At 45.4% G+C, this 19,440-nt stretch overlaps 1 protein-coding gene across 1 annotated transcript in view; it reads left to right on the top strand.

Moving 5' to 3' along the window:
• Positions 1–19,117, top strand: part of LOC134303588 (neuronal tyrosine-phosphorylated phosphoinositide-3-kinase adapter 1) — a 33,928-nt gene extending 14,811 nt beyond the window's left edge. Inside the window, exons 2-7 of the mRNA XM_062989039.1 lie at positions 5,938–6,187; positions 11,728–12,125; positions 12,233–13,837; positions 14,428–14,661; positions 14,995–15,098; positions 16,610–19,117. Coding sequence (XP_062845109.1) covers positions 6,003–6,187; positions 11,728–12,125; positions 12,233–13,837; positions 14,428–14,661; positions 14,995–15,098; positions 16,610–17,041 — 2,958 coding nt within the window. The 5' untranslated portion in view covers positions 5,938–6,002 and the 3' untranslated portion in view covers positions 17,042–19,117. The remainder of the gene's footprint in view (positions 1–5,937; positions 6,188–11,727; positions 12,126–12,232; positions 13,838–14,427; positions 14,662–14,994; positions 15,099–16,609) is intronic.
• The last annotated feature ends 323 nt before the right edge of the window (positions 19,118–19,440 follow it).

Below are 19,440 nucleotides of genomic sequence, written 5' to 3'. Positions count from 1 at the left end.
CCGGTCACGACTGTACATTCTTTCGTGTAAACGTGATCATTTGAGGCGGTTTTCCCCTCAGGAGGGCGGATTCGGCTGTTTTATGTGAAAACGTTCCCATCGAGAAAGAAATACGTGGCAATGCGTACAATCCATTTTGTACCCATTAAGGGGTGAATGTGTGCCCGCATAGGCTGGAGATGTTTCCATTTCTGTCTTTATATTCTCTTTATTTCACTTCATTTAGATGCCAGTTCTCACCCACTGGCTCCAGAGGGGATTAGAGGGACAAAAATGCCATATCTGCCCCCCCCCACTGCAGAACAGCTTAGGTTGGGGGTGTGTTTCATTACATTATAGGAACCAAATGTTCCCATAATGATAAACTGCATAACGATTGGAGCCCCATAAATTCCACCTACTGTGTTAGAGAGGGGGCGACATGAATGCCGTACCTGTTACTAAACGAGCCTGATGAGTGACTTACAGTACTGTGACAGTATACAATCCAAGCAATTGAGGGTGAAGGGCCTTGCTGAAGGGCCCATCAGTTGCAACCAGGTAGTGGTGGGGCTTGAACCAGTAACCTTCTGATTACTAGTTTAGTACCTTCACACTAGGCCACAGCTGCCCTTCAATAGGTGAATACTCTATAGGTGTGTTTTAGTGTTCACCTATCTCTCCTCTACTCATCTACTGATGAATTCTCTGTTCACACGTGCGCTACAAGTCATCCCATCCAAAATGATATGCGTGTGTAGAGCACCGCTTAGTCTACATGGTACCATCCACTCACCAGAAAGCAGAACTTTTGATCTGTTGGTCTCCCATATATACCATATATGGTGTTATTGTACTTGAACTAGACCTCTAACTCTCTTAATATAAAGGTAGGCACTTTTTTGCGTCATCTGGCATCCCGAGAACCGTCTGTCCTAATGTTTTGACCTGTTGACCTGTCAGTCTAACAGGCTTCCTTTATACACATTTATGAATGAGGAGAATACAGACATGAGCGCCAGACTTCTTACCAAAACAGCCAGTCTCGGACTTATGGATGGGCGAGGCGTTGTGTGGCATCATGGTTGACATTTTGACCCATTCTCAACCTGAGGAGCTTATACAGAGGCTTTGGGCTGAAACTCATGTTCTATACATTTCATTTTCTCATATATAGAGACGTATAAAGTCTCATTTCAAGATATTATTCATGTAGAGCACAAACTGCTTCATACATGTGAATTCACAATGCCAGATGTTGCCAGATGTGGTGTCATTCTGACAGATGGGGGACACAGGAGACAGAGGATGCGCTATATGATCGGCTGAATATTGGCTGAACGTTTCCTGCTGCACCACTAGAATGTAAAGAAATACATTTTTGTTTGGCATGTTGGCACAGAGGCGCCGTGCTTTCCACCAGAGAGCGGTACTATTTATGGCTTGCATTGTTACATTGTTGCCCGACCTCAGTCTCCTGATGATGCTTTGTTTGAAACACCTAGGGGCTGCATCGCCTTGTTATTTGCAGCAACCTTCCCTATGTATGGTTTCTGTACATACACGATGATTCCGCCCCTGACTGACCCCTCAGCCTTCAGTTCCACCTTAACCCACCTCCCATGTGTGTGTGTTTGTGTGTGTGTATGCACGGCGTTCTGGACTGTCTGTGCCGTGTAAAAGGCCTCGGGATGTGTTTTGATGAGGTCTGTGAGAAGCCGGGCATATATCTGCATAAATAAATTCGGGTTGTGGGTGTGCTTATCTGTCTGCTGGAGATAGAAAGCGAGAGCGTTCCATACCGTGTTTGGACGGATTTGTTCTTCGCTGTTTACGCCCCCAAGCTTACAGTGAATTGTGTGTGTGTGTGTGTTGATGTGTGTGTGTGTGTCTGGCCCGTCTGTATAATTGCGCTCCTCGTAACTGTAATTGCTGAGTTGTCTCCTTCATCGAACAATAGTAGATGAGTACTGTGTGCCTGCCTGTGATCCTGATACACTGGGAGTAGTGCGGAGGAAGAGCGTGAATGAAGAGTTGTAGCATTAAGGATGGGCGGCGGCGGCGGCCTAGCGGTCAAGACTCTGTGGTATTGATCGGAGGTTAAGGGTTTTCTGCAGCGCTGCCCTTAAGTTCCTATCAAACTGAGATATGCCAGAAGGGATTTCATTTGAAACCCCCAGTTAAACCACTGAAACCAGTGCTATCAATGGGCGTCTGACTGGTTATCAGTAGAAGTCACCTTAACAAACATATTTAATTTAACATTGACTGAAGGTTGACCATTGATTTTGGAGCAAGGATTTCATGGGACGCTTAGCCTGGTGGGTGGAGCTTTGGGCTATCCGTTACGAGATCGTCGGTTCAAATCCAGCCTCTGCTATATAGCCATTGGGTCCCTGAGCGAGGCCCTTACAATGGCTGACCCTGCAATATGACCCCAGCTCCCAAACAAACTTGGTATTTACAGAACAAAGATTTTATTTGTAGATGTATAGATAACAAATAAAGACGTTCTTCTTCCTTCTTAAAGACACGGCAGCCTCATACTCAAGACAACGATGATGTAAAGCTAGCTTGACTGTGAACAGTGAGGTCAGTTTCTTAAATCAGAGCTTTTCTTCGTGTTTTTATAGAGCTTAGGGGGCACAGACATGAAGGAACAGGAACGGGCCTTCCCTAAACTGTTACTGCAAATTAGAACCATATCATTTCCTTTATATAACTGATTAATTACACCTGTAGGTGATTGTTGTTGCTACAACACATTGATCCAATCATTAGAAAGAGCGTCCCAGTGTTTGTCAGGGTGTCCAGCTGTTTTTGATGCAGTAACATCTGTAGTTCTGGTAGAACTTTAGATTTCTTGACATAACACTGAAAGGTTGTGGGCTGAAGGACCCTGAGGGACACTGAGGTGTTCTGCATGAAGAAACAGCATCAGATACGGCATGATGTGTTCCGTCTAATTAGATGTTATTTGAGAACATCCAGTCCTGTTAAACGGGTACGGGGAGCTCTGGTACCAGGGTGCCAGCAAGTGTGATGAATTAGAAAGTGAAAGAACAAGTTTACACAAAAAAAGTTAAAAGATTCTTTATAAAACGCCACGTTTGATTCCGCAGCAGCAGGTCTTGATGTTTGAAGACCTGTTGATGTTACCATTTTTGGTACTATAGAAGGTCTTGATGTTTGGTAACATCAGCAGGTCTCAGTTTGTGGTCCAGCAGCAGGTCTTCATGTTTGGTTTGGTAACATCAGTAGGTCTTCATGTCTTCAGTACTGTATTCTATTCTATTGGAGGTCTTCATGTTTGATTACATCAGCAGGTCCTCATGTTTGGTTTGGTACTACAGCAGGTCCTCATGTTTGATTTCCTACTACAGCAGGTCCTCATGTTTGGTTTGGTACTACAGCAGGTCTTCATGTTTGGTAACATCAGCAGATCTTCATGTTTGGTACTATAGGAGGTCTTCATGTTTGGTAACATCAGCAGATCTTCATGTTCATGTTTGGTTTGGTACTACAGCAGGCCCTCATGTTTGGTTTGGTACTACAGCAGGTCCTCATGTTTGGTAACATCAGCAGATCTTCATGTTCATGTTTGGTTTGGTACTACAGCAGGCCCTCATGTTTGGTTTGGTACTACAGCGGATCTTCACGTTTATTAACATCAGCAGATCTTCATGTTTGGTATGGTAGCACGTCCACTATGATACTGTATGGGTCAGATCTTCTTGGTTGATCTGATCCAGTTGTTCCAGTATGGATTTAGAGGAACTATCTTTGAGTAAAGGACTTTTCAGTGTGAGGGAGAACATCAGGGTGGGAGAACATCGGTCGGACGTGACCACCCCATGTTGTTTGTGAAGGTTTTGTTTTGTTTTGTGCTCCCACTCACGAAACCACACATGATCAGCAGCTCTGCTCTTGCAGTTTTGCAGCTCCCCCCTCCCTAACCCATCCCGGAATAGCACAGCAGCTGACAGCAGCGTCCTTCTCGGCCAATCATATCTCTCCCTCGCGCTAGTTAGCGCTCAAACTCTTAGCGCTCTGTAGAATGTCTGCCTCACAACAAGCCTCTATCTCTGCCCCCCCCCCCCACCCACACACACCCCCGTGTAGAAAGCCAGCGTGTACTCGAAGTGACAGGCTGCATTAGGAAGTACAGATTCAGAACCGACAGCGCGGGAAGCCCGCGGCCGTCCCTGCTGGCTCTCGAGCCTACGCGGAAAGTTCTCGGTCAGAGAGAGACACGCTGACGTGAGGTGGTGAGGGACAGGGATACAGGGTAAACACGAGTCTGTCTCTAGTAAACATGGAGATACTGGACATACTTGTCAAGTCTCAAGTTCTTCCATCTTTGCAACCAGTTTGGACATGCTCAGTTTCCCTGTGCACTCTGCTGACCTCTGCCTGACAAACCACTTGGACGGCCACCTCCATAACCCCAGAAAGGAGGGCATAACAGTGGGTAGTACAGTCATGATCTTTGGTTAGTCAAAAAAAGGGGGCAAACACCGCCTTGTGGAAGCTTTATGTAACATCTTGTGAACCGTAGTGGGACCAGATAACCAACATTAACAGGCAGACAGTCAGATAAAAAAAAGGTCTGTCTGTCCTAAACCCGGATTTATGGACACCCTATATGTGATGCTACACTTGTACTTACATCGTCAACTTCCGATGCATTTTCCGATGCAGCGCCGCTTTCACATCATCATCACATGCAAATCATCACATGAAAATCTTCTCCCCCTTAAAGCTTCTTTGAGCAAAAATCAGATGGAGCAAAATCCGGACTATAAGCATCTCTCAGTCTCTCAGACATGACCGATTCTTACTCCTCCTACTACACCCTCTTATATAACCAAGATATAAAAGTGCGGAAACTTTTTGAAGATCTCTCGAATATCTTATTTTTTTAACCCATAACAATTTACCTATAAATAATAATAATAATTCCTCCCAATCTTTCAATCACAGAAAAAGAACGGGTTGCATAATGACTGAAATCGAACACTTGCGTGTCATACATAACATGACAGCTCACACCATCACAACTGGCTAACGGAGCAACGACGAATATAATCAGATGAAAATCAAATTCAGGACGGCAGTAAATAAGAAGCGACTAATCACGCAGCGCTGATGTCTGAGACTTGCGGTTCTGCGCAGACATTAATCACCGGTTCATCAGAATCAGAATTGCAGATGTCTGACTGCTCGCTGCTCATTACACGTCCGTCAGCGTCGAGCTGCGTTGCGCGAGCCGCTGATCTGTGCTGCACCGCGTGTGGAGTTTTACTGTAAAAGCAAATTAGGAGCTACGTGTTTTCGTTGTTGTAGTCTTTTGCTGAAATATAAAGCTAAAATCAGACACAGATATATTGATGGATGGGCAGATGGGCTGACGGACGGACAGACAGATAGATAGGTGGATAAATAATATAGATAGGTGGATAAATAATATAGATAGGTGGATAAATAATATAGATAGGTGGATGGGTGGGTGGATGGATGATAGAATGGATGGAGGGGTGGATGGATGGATAGGTGGGTGGATGGATGGATGGATGGATGGATGGATGGATGGATGGATGGATGGATGGATAGATAGATAGATAGATAGATAGATAGATAGATAGATAGATAGATAGATAGATAGATAGATAGATAGATAGATAGATAGATGGATGATAGAATGGATGTGTGGGTGGATGGATGGGTAGTAGGTAGGTAAGTATATTGATAGGGTTGGTTTGTAGATTGGTAGGTATGTAGGTAGGGTAAATCACAATAAAGAAGGAATTTATAGGGGCTCTTCTATATACAAATATGAAGTTAAAACACAATATAATGTATAGTATCATAATATATATATATATACATATTTATTAACTCCTGTATTAAACCTTTATTAAAAACACATGTATTAACCTCCGTGTCTCTCCGGCACAGGTAACTGAGGCGGGGCCAGCGGTGAGAAGACCCCCTCCCCCTGCCTCTCATTGGTTTTCTATACCATGAACTCGGGCTCTGCCCAGGATGTGGCGGTGGAGCATTTCCTGCGTGACATAGAGAGGCGGGGTCAGCGGCTGCACTGCGCTGTGATTGGCTGCGAGGAGGCGCCCCTGCGTGGCGACATGAACCTGCTGTACCGCAAGAGCCGACTGGACTGGAGACACCGAGATCAGGAGGGCAAGAAAAGGTCAGAGACACTATACGGGCAAAAGTATTGGGACACAACAACTGATAACAGTTTGCAGCAACAGTTTAGGGAAGGCCCTGACATCGGCTCTGGGCAACATCAGTGCCAAGCCATACAAACGCTCTCCTTTTTTGACTGAACGGGCACAAATTCCCACAGACGTGCATAGTCTTGTGAGAAGCCTTCTCAAAAGAACGTCTGTTGTTCTAGCTATAAAGGTCACACAGAGGTCACTGTGTTTTAATGCCATTTGGTTTTGAAATGGGACGTCCAACAAGCTCATGGTCAGGTGTCCAAATACTTTTGACATTTTCTTCTTTCATCCTGGAAGGAAAAAGCAGGAGAAAAATGCAAACGTGGGTGTATGGCCTATATTTTGGGACAATCTGGTCCTCTGGGGTCCCAGTGGATGACCCATACACACCTACACACACACACATACACACACACACACACACACACACATACATGTATCGTGATAAAAGCTGAAGTTGAAGACTTCATCTACACTGTTTAAGTGTGTGTGTGTGTGTGTGTGCGTGTGTGTGTGTGTGTGTGTGTGTGTTGCAGTATGTAGGAGATGTTCTGGATTCTTGACACACACACACAGAGCTCACGTAACATCCTGACCTGAAAAAAAACAGCCCTGGATTGAGCTCTGCTTAAACCACCTACACACACACACACACACACACACACACACACACACACTGAGTACGCTCCTAAATGAGCTCATTGATGAAGGCCTGGAAGCTCAGAATCTTCTCACACTTAGTCTTTGTTTTGCTGTATAACACACACACACACACACACACACACCAGACAATTAGGAACACCCCTACACCTGCTCATTCATCTAATAATTCAATCACCCAGTCATCAGAAACTCCTAAGGATTTTTAGCTTTAACAGGGATAAAGCAAAAAACATCAAATGAGCGGCAGTTCTGTGGTCAAAACCGCTTCGTTAATATGATCAATAGTGACTCAGAGCATGTTGCTGACTCCGCCCACTTTGCACGGCCAACAGTCACTCCTCGTCCTGTGGCATCAGTTCCGATCTGCACACGCTTCCGTATACAGCTCAGGAGTTAACGTGTGTGTGTGTGTGTGTGTGTGTGTGTGTGTCCGGTGATGGTGTTTGTGTAGCGTCACACAGTCTGCTGAAGCGGAACCATGTAGGTTGTCTGTGAAGTGACAGGACCTGCTGTGTGTGTGTGTGTGTGTGTGTGTGGGCAGTAGGTTGTGTTCATGTGCTCTCTGCCCTCTGCCTGACAACAGACGACACACACACACACACACACACACACACACACACACACACAGTAGTCATGCCATTGTGAGCGGTGGTGCCCACCTGAGCCTTACATACCCGCTCTTCCCCAGAGAGATAAAAGAGCAGGTAACAAAAAATAGAACAGAAAGGGAAAGAATAGAATAGAACAGAATAATTGAATAGAATAGAGTAGAATACTATAATGGAATAAAATATATTAGAATAATAAAGTAGAATAATGGAATAGAATAGAATTAATAAATAGAATAAATTAAATAGAAAAGAAAAGAATACTATAATGGAATAAAATAGAGTACAATACTAGAATAATGGAGCATAATAGAATAGTATAATGGAACATAAAAGAATAATGGAATAGAATAGAATGTAAAATAGAATAATGGAATAGAATTAAATAGAATATGAAATAAAATAGAATAGGGAATATAATAGAATATGTATGGAATAGAATAAAATAATGGAATAGAATAGAATACTTGAATATAATAGAATACTTGAATAGAATAGAATACTTGAATAGAATAGAATAGAATAGGATATGGAATGGAATAAAATAAAATAATGGAATAGAATAAAATAATGGAATATAATAGAATACTTGAATACTGTAGAATAGAATACTTGAACAGAATAGGGAATAGAATAGAATAGGGAATATAATAGAATACTTGAACAGAATAGAATAGAATATGGAATAGAATAAAATAATTGGAATAGAATAGAATGTGGAATAGAACAGAATAATTGGAATACAATAGAATGTGGAATAGAATAGAATAAGGAATAGAACAAGGAATATAATAGAATACTTGAGTATAATAGAATAGAACAGAATAATGAAATAGAATACTTGAATAGAATTGAATATTGGAATAGAATAGAATAGAATAGAATAGAATAGAATAGAATAGAACAAAACAGAATAGAACACACACTCTCACACTTCTCACATGTCAGTTTCTATCTCCAGTAACCTGACTGCAGGTCTTTGGAATGTGGAAATAAACCCACACAGACACGGGGAGAACATGCAAACTCCACACAGAAAGGACTCCACCTTGAGCGCTCCACCTGGGAATCGAACCCAGGACCTTCTTGCTGTGAGGTCACCCAATGCGCCACTGTGGAACCAATCTGAGTCAAATTAAATATTTATTATTTAAAAAGCATCTGTTATATAAATACGTTTCTGTGCCACAGCTAACCAGCCAGACGGGAAACGCTTGGCTCTGTAGTGTTGGTGTTTTGGTGTGTGTTGGTGTGTGTTCCTGCATGTTGGTGTGTGTTTGTGTGTGTTGGTGTGTGTTTGTGTGTGTTGGTGTGTGTTCCTGCATGTTGGTGTGTGTACATAAAATTAATACGTTAAAAAAAAAAATCAGCAAACAACAAACAAACAAACAAACAGGAGCTTGTTGCCGTGGTAACATATGGATGGTAAGGGAGGGGCTGTGCCAGGGGAGGACAGAGGGATGAATGGAAATGTGCAGCGGTTCAGGTTTGGAGGATGGAGGAGTCCATGTGTGATCCGAGTGTGTGGTGAGGAGGAAGCTCTTCGTGATCTAATGATCTGAAGTGCTGGTACTGATGTTTGGACTCCTGCAGCGTCCTGTAATAACCAGGCGACACAACAGATCCTCACCGCCTCAGTACCAGCCCTGCTTTACCTCCCAGCTCTCACAATCTAATGGATTTCATTTAAACACAAGAGCTCAGGGTGGCAAAGTGGCACAGCAGGAGGTGGCGGTTGTTAAAATAATGAAAAGCACTATGTGTGTGTGTGTGTTTGTGTGTGTGTGTGTGTGAGTTTCTATATATACAAACTAAATAAATAAATAGAACTGATGAAACTGAACGGATAAAATAAATAAATAGAACAAAATGTTATAGAATCGACTCTGGAACTGAAGAGGCAGATTTAGCAAAATGCAGAAATTGAAAACAGAATCAATTATATAGAGGAAATTATTTGCTGTCAAATTTGCAGAAAAAGGTTAGGGAAGGTCCTGTGCTCTGTAAAGACGTGGTAACCAAGAAAAGCTTGCTTTAAGACCAAGAAACTCCTGCGTCCTGCACAGAGCCCTGACCTCAACCCTACTGAGCTTTGGAATGAACTGGAACTTTCTTGCCCAGCAGTAGGAAGGATCTTTTGAATGATAAAGATGATGATGATGATGATAATAAAAATAAAAATAAAAGATAATGTGTACATTAAATTATGAAGAAGAGAATGGATGAATGAGATGATGAGGTGGATGAGATAAAAGAATGGGTGGATGAGATGATTATACTGATGATGATTAGGAGGAGGATGATGATGAAGATGATAGAAATAGAGAAGAATGGATGGATTAGATAATGATGATGAGGAGGAGGAAGATTATAAAGATTATGATGATGATAGAAGAGGAGAATGGATGGATTAGATGATGATGATAAAGATGATGATGATGATGAAGATGATAGAAAATAGAGAAGAATGGATGAATTAGATTATGATGATTAGGAGGATGATGATGATAATGATAGAAATAGAGAAGAATGGATGGATTAGATTATGATGATGATGATAAAGATGATGATGATAGAAAAGGAGATTGGATAGATTAAATGATGATGATAATGATGCGAAAGATGATAATGAAGATGAGAGGAGAATGGATGGATGAGATGATAATAAATATGATGATGATAGAAGAGGAGAATAAATGAATGAGATGATGAAGATAAGGATTAGTTGATGTGGGTCAGATGAAAGTAGAGGTGAGTGGATGGATTAGATGATGAGGATGATGATGATAGACAAAGAGGAGAATGGATGGATTAGATGATGAAGATGAAGATGAAATTAATGATGATTATAGAAGAGAAGAATGAATGGATAAGCTGATGAGGAGGAGGAGGAGGAGGATTATGATAAAGATGATGATGAAGATGATGATAGAAGAGGAGAATGGTAGGATGAGATGATGTTAAAGATGATGATGATAAAGATGATGAAGATGATGATAGAGGAGAATGGTAGGATGAGATGACTATGATGATAAAGATGATGATGAAGATGATGTTGATAGAAGAAGAGGAGAATGAATGAATGAGATGATGACATGAGGATTAGTTGATGTGGATCAGATGAAAGTAGAGGTGAGTAGACAATGATGAAGATGATGATGATTATAGAAGAGGAGAATGGATGGATTAGATGATGAAGATGATAGAAATAGAGGACAATTGGTGGATTATATGCTGAGGTGGGTGATGATGATGGAAATAGAGAAGAGTGAATGAATGATGTCGATGATGATAGAAAAAGAGGATTAGATGATGATGTGGGTGAGATGAAAGAGCAGACGGAGGAACGAGAAAGGACGAGACGATGTGAGATGAAAGAGGAGATGAAAAGGGTCGAAGGATAAAAAAGAGGAAGGTGGGTGGAGGAGGACGGAGTGTTTCTCACTGACTGGTGAGCACAGCTTGTTCCCATCACACTGTGTGTAAACTGGAGATTAAACTCCACACGCCGAGTGTGAGTGCGTGAGTGCGTGTGTGAGGGAGGGCAGGAAGTCGAGAATGAAATAGACTGTGATCTATTTAAAGATCATTTTAGGAGCCGTACGGGGGACGAGGGAGGAGTAATACGAGAGCGTAAATTCTAACGTAAATCACAGAGACTTTAATGGATTCGGATTGTTCGTGAGTGAATTATTTCCTCTTCCGGAAAGATCAAACAAAAAGCAGAACGATTCAGTCACTCATTTTCACTGTCATGGTTACGGAGGGCACGGTGCCACCTGAAAACACTAGGTCCTGAAGGGGGCAGTAAATCATCTCCGACACACACTGCAACACTCATTCAGTTTCATCAAAGGACAATTCTAAACATTGTAGATTTAAATATGATTGAACCGACACCCAGGAGACATCAGTGTTGGGATTCTGGACTCTCAGCTCAATATTGGGGCACCACCAAGCAGGCACGATTCAGAATCGGCAGTGCCTGCAGCAGGCACAATTGGCCACTAGTCTGCTGGGTGGGAAAAGACCGGACTAAAAAAGGGGCCGGGCTGTTCGACACTGTGTAAGGACCCTGGTTAGTAGCCCGAGGTGAATCCACTGAAGTACAGGCGAATATAAAGGGGTTGGTAGAGGGAGCACAAGTCAGGCAAATACACCCTCCGCAGCGGACAACTAACTGGCTCCACTAAAACAACTAAACTGATTTTCTGAACTCTGTGTCCTCTCCGCAGCTGCAAAGATGCCTCCTCAGCAACGGTGGGCAAGGTGCGTGACCTGGCATCGTTCCGCCGTCATTTCCGCATGGGCTTCATGACCATGCCCGCTTCTCAGGACCTCTCGCCGCATTCCTGTACGACCGCCATGGCGCCACGCTCCCAGTCGTGTCACGCCGTGGGTGCCGGCGAGGGCGAGGGCCTGGAGAACGGCGACGACCCGGACTCGGACTCCCAGACGCCGTCTCACGGTGGAAGGTGCCCGCCGGCCAAGCCTAAACGCCACCCGAACACTCGGCTCAGCTCCAACTCCACCTCACAGCTGGAGCACCAAGCCCGGTGTGGACACGTGCCGCCTGATGCCCCTCCGCCGATGCCACCCCATCACCCACCCAAGCATTCTGAGAAGAAAAACTGTAAGTGAGCAGGAGCCGTTAGTGCCTAGTACCTATCATGTTATTACTAGCTCTGTATTTGTTTTTTATTTATTTATCTTAATTACTTTTATTCTGTCCTTCAACAGCAATGAAAAAGTCTGACTCTGGTGATTTACCTGGCAGGAAGGTTCCACCCCAAAAACCCAAGCGGAGCCCAAGCACCCAGCTTTCTTTCGACACTCATCCCCATCGACTTCAACCCCCAGCTACACCACTTCCGTTTCAGAGCGCCGAAACCGTCGGTGATGACGAGCCAGTCTACATTGAAATGGTGGGTCAGGTGTTTACCCGTGAGACCCCCGGCGCACCAACACCCTCTGCCACTACACCCGACTCCGACTCGGATCCAGGCGAGGAGGCCATCTACGAGGAAATGAAGTACCCAGTGGCTGACGATGCCCACCAGCGGCGCCTCGCTCCCAAGCACGAGCGCTCAAAGTCGTCGAAATCTTACTCATCCTCCTCCGTCTCCTCCTCCTCCACATCCTCATCGCTCCCTCGACCCTCGTCCTCTTCACCTTCCTGCCCTTTGTCCTCTTCAAAACCTAAATCTGCAGTTTCGGTCTCCCACTCTTCCCCGCTTCCTTCCTCTTCCTGCTCCGCCTCTTCCACTCCTGTCCCCCAGCCGCTCTCGGCCTCGCCGCACCCACCTCGCGCCCCTACTCCTTTTCTTCTTCCAGGAACCAAATCGGAGTCTGAGATCGGCTCCAGTAAGATTCCGGCACCCTTCCCCAACTTGCTTCAACACAAGCCGCCCCTGCTAGCCTTTCCGCCCCCTAAGAGTGGCTCCTCCAAGCTGGACAGCAGCCAGTCGCCGTCCAGCCTTCCACCCTCTATTGGTTCCTTTGGCTCCAAGGAGGACAAAAGTGCCGACAAAGACCGGGAGAAGGACAGAAAGGACGGACCAGCGCCTGGCCTTCGAGCCAGGAGTCACTCGACGCCTTTGCCTCCATCGTCTAAATCTTCCTCTCCTTATTCACACCATCATCCCCATCACCACCCTCATCACCGGCCCTCGCACTACCACCACTACCGCAAGCCCGACAAGGAAGGCAAGTCATTATCGCACAGCACTTCACAATCTTCAACACAGACTCAGACGCAGGCCAGAGAGGGCAAGTCTGTGAGTTTTCTTCTCAAGTCTGATAAATCCGACCGAGAAAGAGACCGGGATAAAGAAAAGGACAGAGACCGGGACCGAGACCGAGAAAGAGACAGAGAGCGGGAAAAGGACAGGGACAGAAACCGAGACAGAGATACGCCGGTAACACAGTCAAGTAGCCAGTCTGACATGGCCTCCTCCAGCCTTCCTCCGGCGTCGACGTCGGCGACACCATCCACATCCTCGGCATCACACAGGCCCCCATCGCGCTCTGTCCAACGCTCACACACTCCACACACACACCTTCCAGCATACAAACCCCAACCAGCAAACAGCCCCCTGCTCTGGACCTACCCGTCCACAGGATTCCGCCGCCCGCCCGCCTACGAAAGCCTGCGTGCTGGCACGCCAATGCCCTCCCTTCAGCCAGAAGGCCCCGTCAAGTCGGGGGGCACCCAGGTCCAACACGCCAAGGCCGGGTTTCTGCCCTGGGATGCTACTGGGAGTGGGCTGGGCATCGCTGATGATCAGACATACTGGCCCATGCACAGGAAGCTGTCCTTCAGCCACGGCAGCAGAGAGACTGAAAGTAAGAGACCAGGATTGGAAGCTATAAAAAGTGTTAAGTGGGCATCATGTCCAAAAATGATCACAAAGATTGGTTTTGGCTACTCTATCTCAGGGTCCCAGAGGGGTGCAATTGTAAAGATTTTGGCCAGAAACCCAAGAGAGCACAATTGGCCGTGCTTTCTAAATGGGAACATCGACAGACACTGGCCAACTACAGGAATCTGGTAGCTCTTGTACGCAAAATGAGCTAAAATGGCCCAATTGGAGGGAAATTGAGTACAAACATTTTAGCCAAGATTTTCCTCCCGATACTTTTTACTTTCTTTCAGGTATCCTTAGTAAAAAAATAATAGGTGACAAAGCTCCTCTGCAAACAGAGCGAGAGGGTGAGCGAGGGAGACGAGGGAGAAAAAAAATAGTACAAAATTGTGTCAGCATTAACAGCAGGGGTGCCAAACTTCATGCTTTAGGATTTTCCCTAATCCAGCACTGGAGTTAGGGAGCCCTGGTTTCCTCACAAAGGAGTGTAGGCTTACAAGGCAGTGGCTCAACTTTGCGAATAATCTGATCGAGCCAAACGTTCGTGTTACGAACTGTTTTCCGTTGCAGAGGAAGACAGGCGCGTGTGGAACGGCAGCACTGACGCTTTGCTGAAGAGAGACCGCGAGGAAATCGGGGGCAGCGTACGAGCTGGGGGACATTCTGGCATCCCTGTGCGGGCGTCTGGAAGGATGGGGCATAGCGAGAGCCTGGCAGGGGCGGATGGACCTCCCGGGTTCAGGGGGATGCCCCGTGCCGGACTGCCCCTGCCGTGCCAGACCTTTCCGGCTTGCCGTAATGGAGGTAGATGTTTAATTGTTTTAGCTTATTTCAACAACAGCTTATTCTATCACCCCTATTGGAGGCAGTTTTCACTTTGGGGCTGACCCAGTTGGATGATCTAGAGTTCCTGAAGTTGTCCTCCTTCTCACCTCGCTTTATAATCCCTCTGATTAAAGGAACGCATTTATTTAAACACAATGCTCATTCTACCAGAGGGTCTGGAGGTTTTATTGCACATTAAGTCGCATCAAGTCTGAGGTCGTTAATATGTAGCATTGTTTCACTAAATCTCAGGTTGGTTTGTTCGTCCATTAGCATCGCTGATAAACTAAAGTGCTCGTCTGTACTCTTCAGAGCTTGGCCGACTGGGTAGATCCTCCTCTACGTCAGGGGTGAGACAGGCGGGAGGCGACATCCTGAGACAGAGCAGCCTGCCGGCCAGAGAAGCTCTGTGTCAGGTAACTCTTACGTACAGTCATTCTTGTTATCGTATCATAACTTTACAATGCTGATTGTCAGCAAGTGTTGAATCTACTTTGTTGCTGGGCTCACAAATACAGAAGCCACATGGCATAGCGTAAACCCAGCCATTTTGGGAGGAGGGCACATAGTGCTGGTCCTAAGCCTGGATAAATAGGAGGGCTGCGTGGGGAAAAGCATCCGGTGTAATAACTGTACCACATCTTTTATCTTCTCAAAAAAAAAAAAAAAATAGGAAGCCTAGGAAGGCAGTTTCTGATTGGTAGTCAATGCAGATGTAACTCTGTGAACTGTGGGATGCACTGCAAGGTGTGGTGCAGAATTTGAAATGTGCATTTATGGTGAACGTCTGCATGAAGATCTCCATGATGAGGGGTGAACATGCAGCGTAGCATCCCCACCCATGTGTGTCTGCAGAGGAGACGAGTGGCGTCGTGCGGCTGTCGGTTCACCAAGTCCAAACCAAACCATGGAGGCAGTTAGGGGGGTTTGGGGGGTAGAGGCGACGACAGGAGCTGCAGTGTGATGGAAAGGGAGGAGAGAGCGACGGACAGAAGCAGACAGAGGGTGTGTAGCGTGTAGCGTGTGGTGACGTGTAGCGTGTGGGATGATGTGTGTCTGTGATGCAACAGGCAGACGGTAAATACAGATGATCAAACAGACACGCCGACGACGCTTCCGCCTGACCTTCCCACCCTCTGATATCCGCATCTGCATTATCTGACGTGTCTGCACGGCGCAGCGTATCGTCCTACGCCAGCTCTGCAGGGTGTTCCGGCTGCGCGGCTGCGCGGCTATGCTTCTGCTCCTTCGTTAGGCTTTTCAGGCGTCGCCGTCTCTCGGTAGACGCTCGGATGCTGACGCAGTCAGTGTGTGTGTGCTGCAAAGCCAGACTGTGTGCTGATTTGACCTTCCGTCTTGCAGCAGGAGGGTTGACTGGGTTGCTGTAAGAAACAGATCTCCATCTGGTGGTTATGTGGTGAACTGCAACAATTCACTCAATGCATATGTACACTTAGTACAAGACAGGAACACACAAACTGTACAGGTGCCTAAATGTACACGTTTACGTCCACACCTAATTTTCTTCATCATATTTCACCATGTAGTTGAACTGTAAGAATTTGAGCTTGAAAGTTGAAATTGAAAGTACAGAAATCAGTGTGGTGGAAGTCACTAATTAAAGAAGTGGACCTAGAACTGAGCCTTGGGGGATCCCTTGTGTGACAGTACACGGTAGTGAACAGGTACGTAGCTTTGGATTGAAACTATGGAAGCCAGTGTGGTGGAAGCGAATAATTAAAAAAGTGGACCTAGAACTGAGACTTGGGGGAACCCTTGTGTGACAGTAGCAGTGGTGAACATTCTAGTACAAGGATCTTTAGGGACACACTGTGAGACCACTGTGCCATGTCTCATGTTTAATGTAATCTGATCTATCTTCCCTTCCCTTGTTACTTTCCCTCCCCCCATCGTCTGTATTTTTTAGTTGCAGGCCCTCTCTCAGGCCCCCTGCAGCCCCTCGCTGGCCCGTGCTCAGGCTCAGACGCTGACTCAGGCCCAGGCTCAGCTCCACCTGCAGCAGCTTCAGCAGCACCACCTGCAGTTGCAGTTCCAGCACCTGGCCCAGCTGGCGGCACAGGCTCAGGCTACATCCGCTGGCAGCGCCAACCCAGGCACCCCGGGTACGCCAGACACAGCGGGCCCGACCTCCCAGAGGGACGGCAAGCTACTGGAGGTGATTGAGAGAAAGCGATGCCTGTGCAAGGAGATCAAAGCCCACCGGCGGCCCGATAAGAGCCTGTGTAAGCAGGACAGCATGCCTATATTGCCCAGCTGGAGGAAAACGCCCGAGCCACGCAAGACTGGCACGCCTCCCTGCCAGAGACCGCAGGCCGTGGTGTGGGACACGGCTATCTGACAGTGAAAGAAGGACGGAGATGTGTATAGAATATGTATAGCTAATATACGTGTATAGCTCCTAATGCCAGCGTACTGGGTACGTTTACTTCATTCTTACGGTTATGAACACTAGCACCATTCCAGTGTCACTGCTGTTCTGGTCCATTGATGTGTTTTGACATCATGCTCCTAAATGCTTCACCCATCAACTGACAAAGCTAAGTGATTTAGCATTAAAACACAGCGCAAAAAATAGCACCAGCAAAAAATGTGTGCGCTAATTTAATACAAGGGCTCAACAAAGGGTAAATCAATACTAAATCAATAATTCGATTGCTAGTAATTGCCTAGTTTGTCCACTGAAGGTTGCAATGCAGGAAGGGAGGTCACACCGGAGCACGTAGCATGATGAAGCTAATGCCGATTAGGTGACTAATTTATTATTATATTGGAACTTAAGCAAATTTCATTCGAGTAGTAATGGACGTGTACCCAGTACACTGGCATCTGAGTCTATATACGTATAGTAAAATAAAAAAGTGCCAACTGCAGAAGAAAAACAATGGAGGAAAAAAAGCAATGCAAGAAGATTAAGTTAAGCGGAATGTATGAAAATGGAAATCTGACGGGTGTATTGTACAATTGTAGAGCTTGTACTGTTTATCAAAGTTTAAAGGTCGTTCAGGGGTGACAAGGTCACCCGACGTTTTATGTGCCATATAAAGACAGTACATATATTCACACGGGAGAGACACGTTTCGGTCGGAACTCTCTTTTACCTATCGCCTCATCGTGACTGCTAAAAACGACTACGTTTACAGCCTTTTAAATACAAACTGGACAGACGTTTGGGGCTCTCTGTACACTCTCATGGTCCCCAGCGGAGGTCGCAGGGTGAGATGTTGCCCTTCGCAGCAAGGAACGAGGAATAATCAAGGATCCAAAAAGGTCTGCGTGGTGGAAGATGGACCTAGAAATGAGGCAAAGCTCCTCTACATTCCAGATGTGTGTGTGTGTGTGTGTGTGTGTGTGTGTGTAGTGTGTATGACTGGAATGTAGATCTCAAGGATCGACCTGAAGCCGGAAAGTCAGAATGTGAAGATTTTGTAGATGAGCACAGACGCCGAGACAGCATACATTGCCAAAATTAAAAACACACACACACACAGAAAAAAAGGTGTAAATTGAATACACACACACACACACACACACACATGGTCAAGATATAGAATACAGACACAAACAGGTACACACACGATATAAAGAATAGAGGAGTGTAGTGCTGGTGGTGTTTGTATCCGAGTGCATATTTGCTCCGTTCCTCAAGATGTCAATATTATTGATCGAGCGTGAAGGTGACCAGTCCATGATTGTATTCCGCTGGTTTCTACTACCTATCCGAAGCTACCGTTCACACACTTTCTATGGCGTTGGTAGCAATATGCCCCTGGAGTCTGTTCACCCAGAGCAGGCTGTCATATAATAATAAAACACCATCCTCTCAATCCAGATTGCAAATCATAGGTAAAGAGCTTTAGGACATCAAACATGCTTGGGTAAAGTGATGTAGAAGCGGGTAAAGAACAACATAAAATCTAAATTAATACAAATACAGCATTTCCAAACCCACGCCAGAGGTTTACGCCAAGTGTTGTACCAGTTTGGGAGTCGGTAGTTCCGCCAATTATTTTCTTTCTCACGTTTACCAAGCCCGGGGCAACACAGAGACCGGAGGTTTAAGGCATGTGGGCATATATTTTACTGCTATGAGAAATTACTAAAAGATCTAGCCATACTGAAAGTCACAACCTGGTTTTATTTTGCCCCGTTTGACGTTGGTCATCATATATCTCGGGTGAAGGATTCCAGCTCTGAAGGCAAAGCAAAAGTCTTTGTAAATGAAGCAGCCGCCGTTCTTGTTTTCCATGTCTAGCAATAGTGCTTGTGCCATCGATAACTGAAAGGATCTTCTGGTCTGTGAGAAGATGAAGGGGAAGTGGGTTGAAGCTCACTTTCCAGATGTGTGCAATTCCAGCTTTAAAAAACTGCCATGTTCTCCAGCAATTAATTTACCAAGCCCTTCACCTCCTGCTGTTTCCAGTAATTAAATATTGGATGAGCGTATCTATATATTGTATTTGTATCTTTAAAGATTGGGTTATGGCTAAAGATGACTACAAGAGCACTGATGTAATAGCTGTGGAAATTATAGTAAAGGAAACGTGTGCACCATCACAATTAGGCACATGAGAGTCTTGACCTAGAAATTATTTTAAGTGAAAACAGACAGCAAAAATTGTATAAGCCATTTGGTCCAACTTTTCCTTTTTAACTTGCAGGCCATTAGAGATCAGCAGCGTTCACATTTCAAGTTGGTATTGCTTGACTGAGCCGTATCAGATCGTGTATTTCTAGATA

The sequence above is a fragment of the Trichomycterus rosablanca genome, chromosome 26, assembly GCF_030014385.1.
Source record: "Trichomycterus rosablanca isolate fTriRos1 chromosome 26, fTriRos1.hap1, whole genome shotgun sequence".
Classification (NCBI taxonomy): Eukaryota; Metazoa; Chordata; class Actinopteri; order Siluriformes; family Trichomycteridae; genus Trichomycterus; species Trichomycterus rosablanca.
This window is presented reverse-complemented; position numbering and strand designations above follow the sequence as displayed.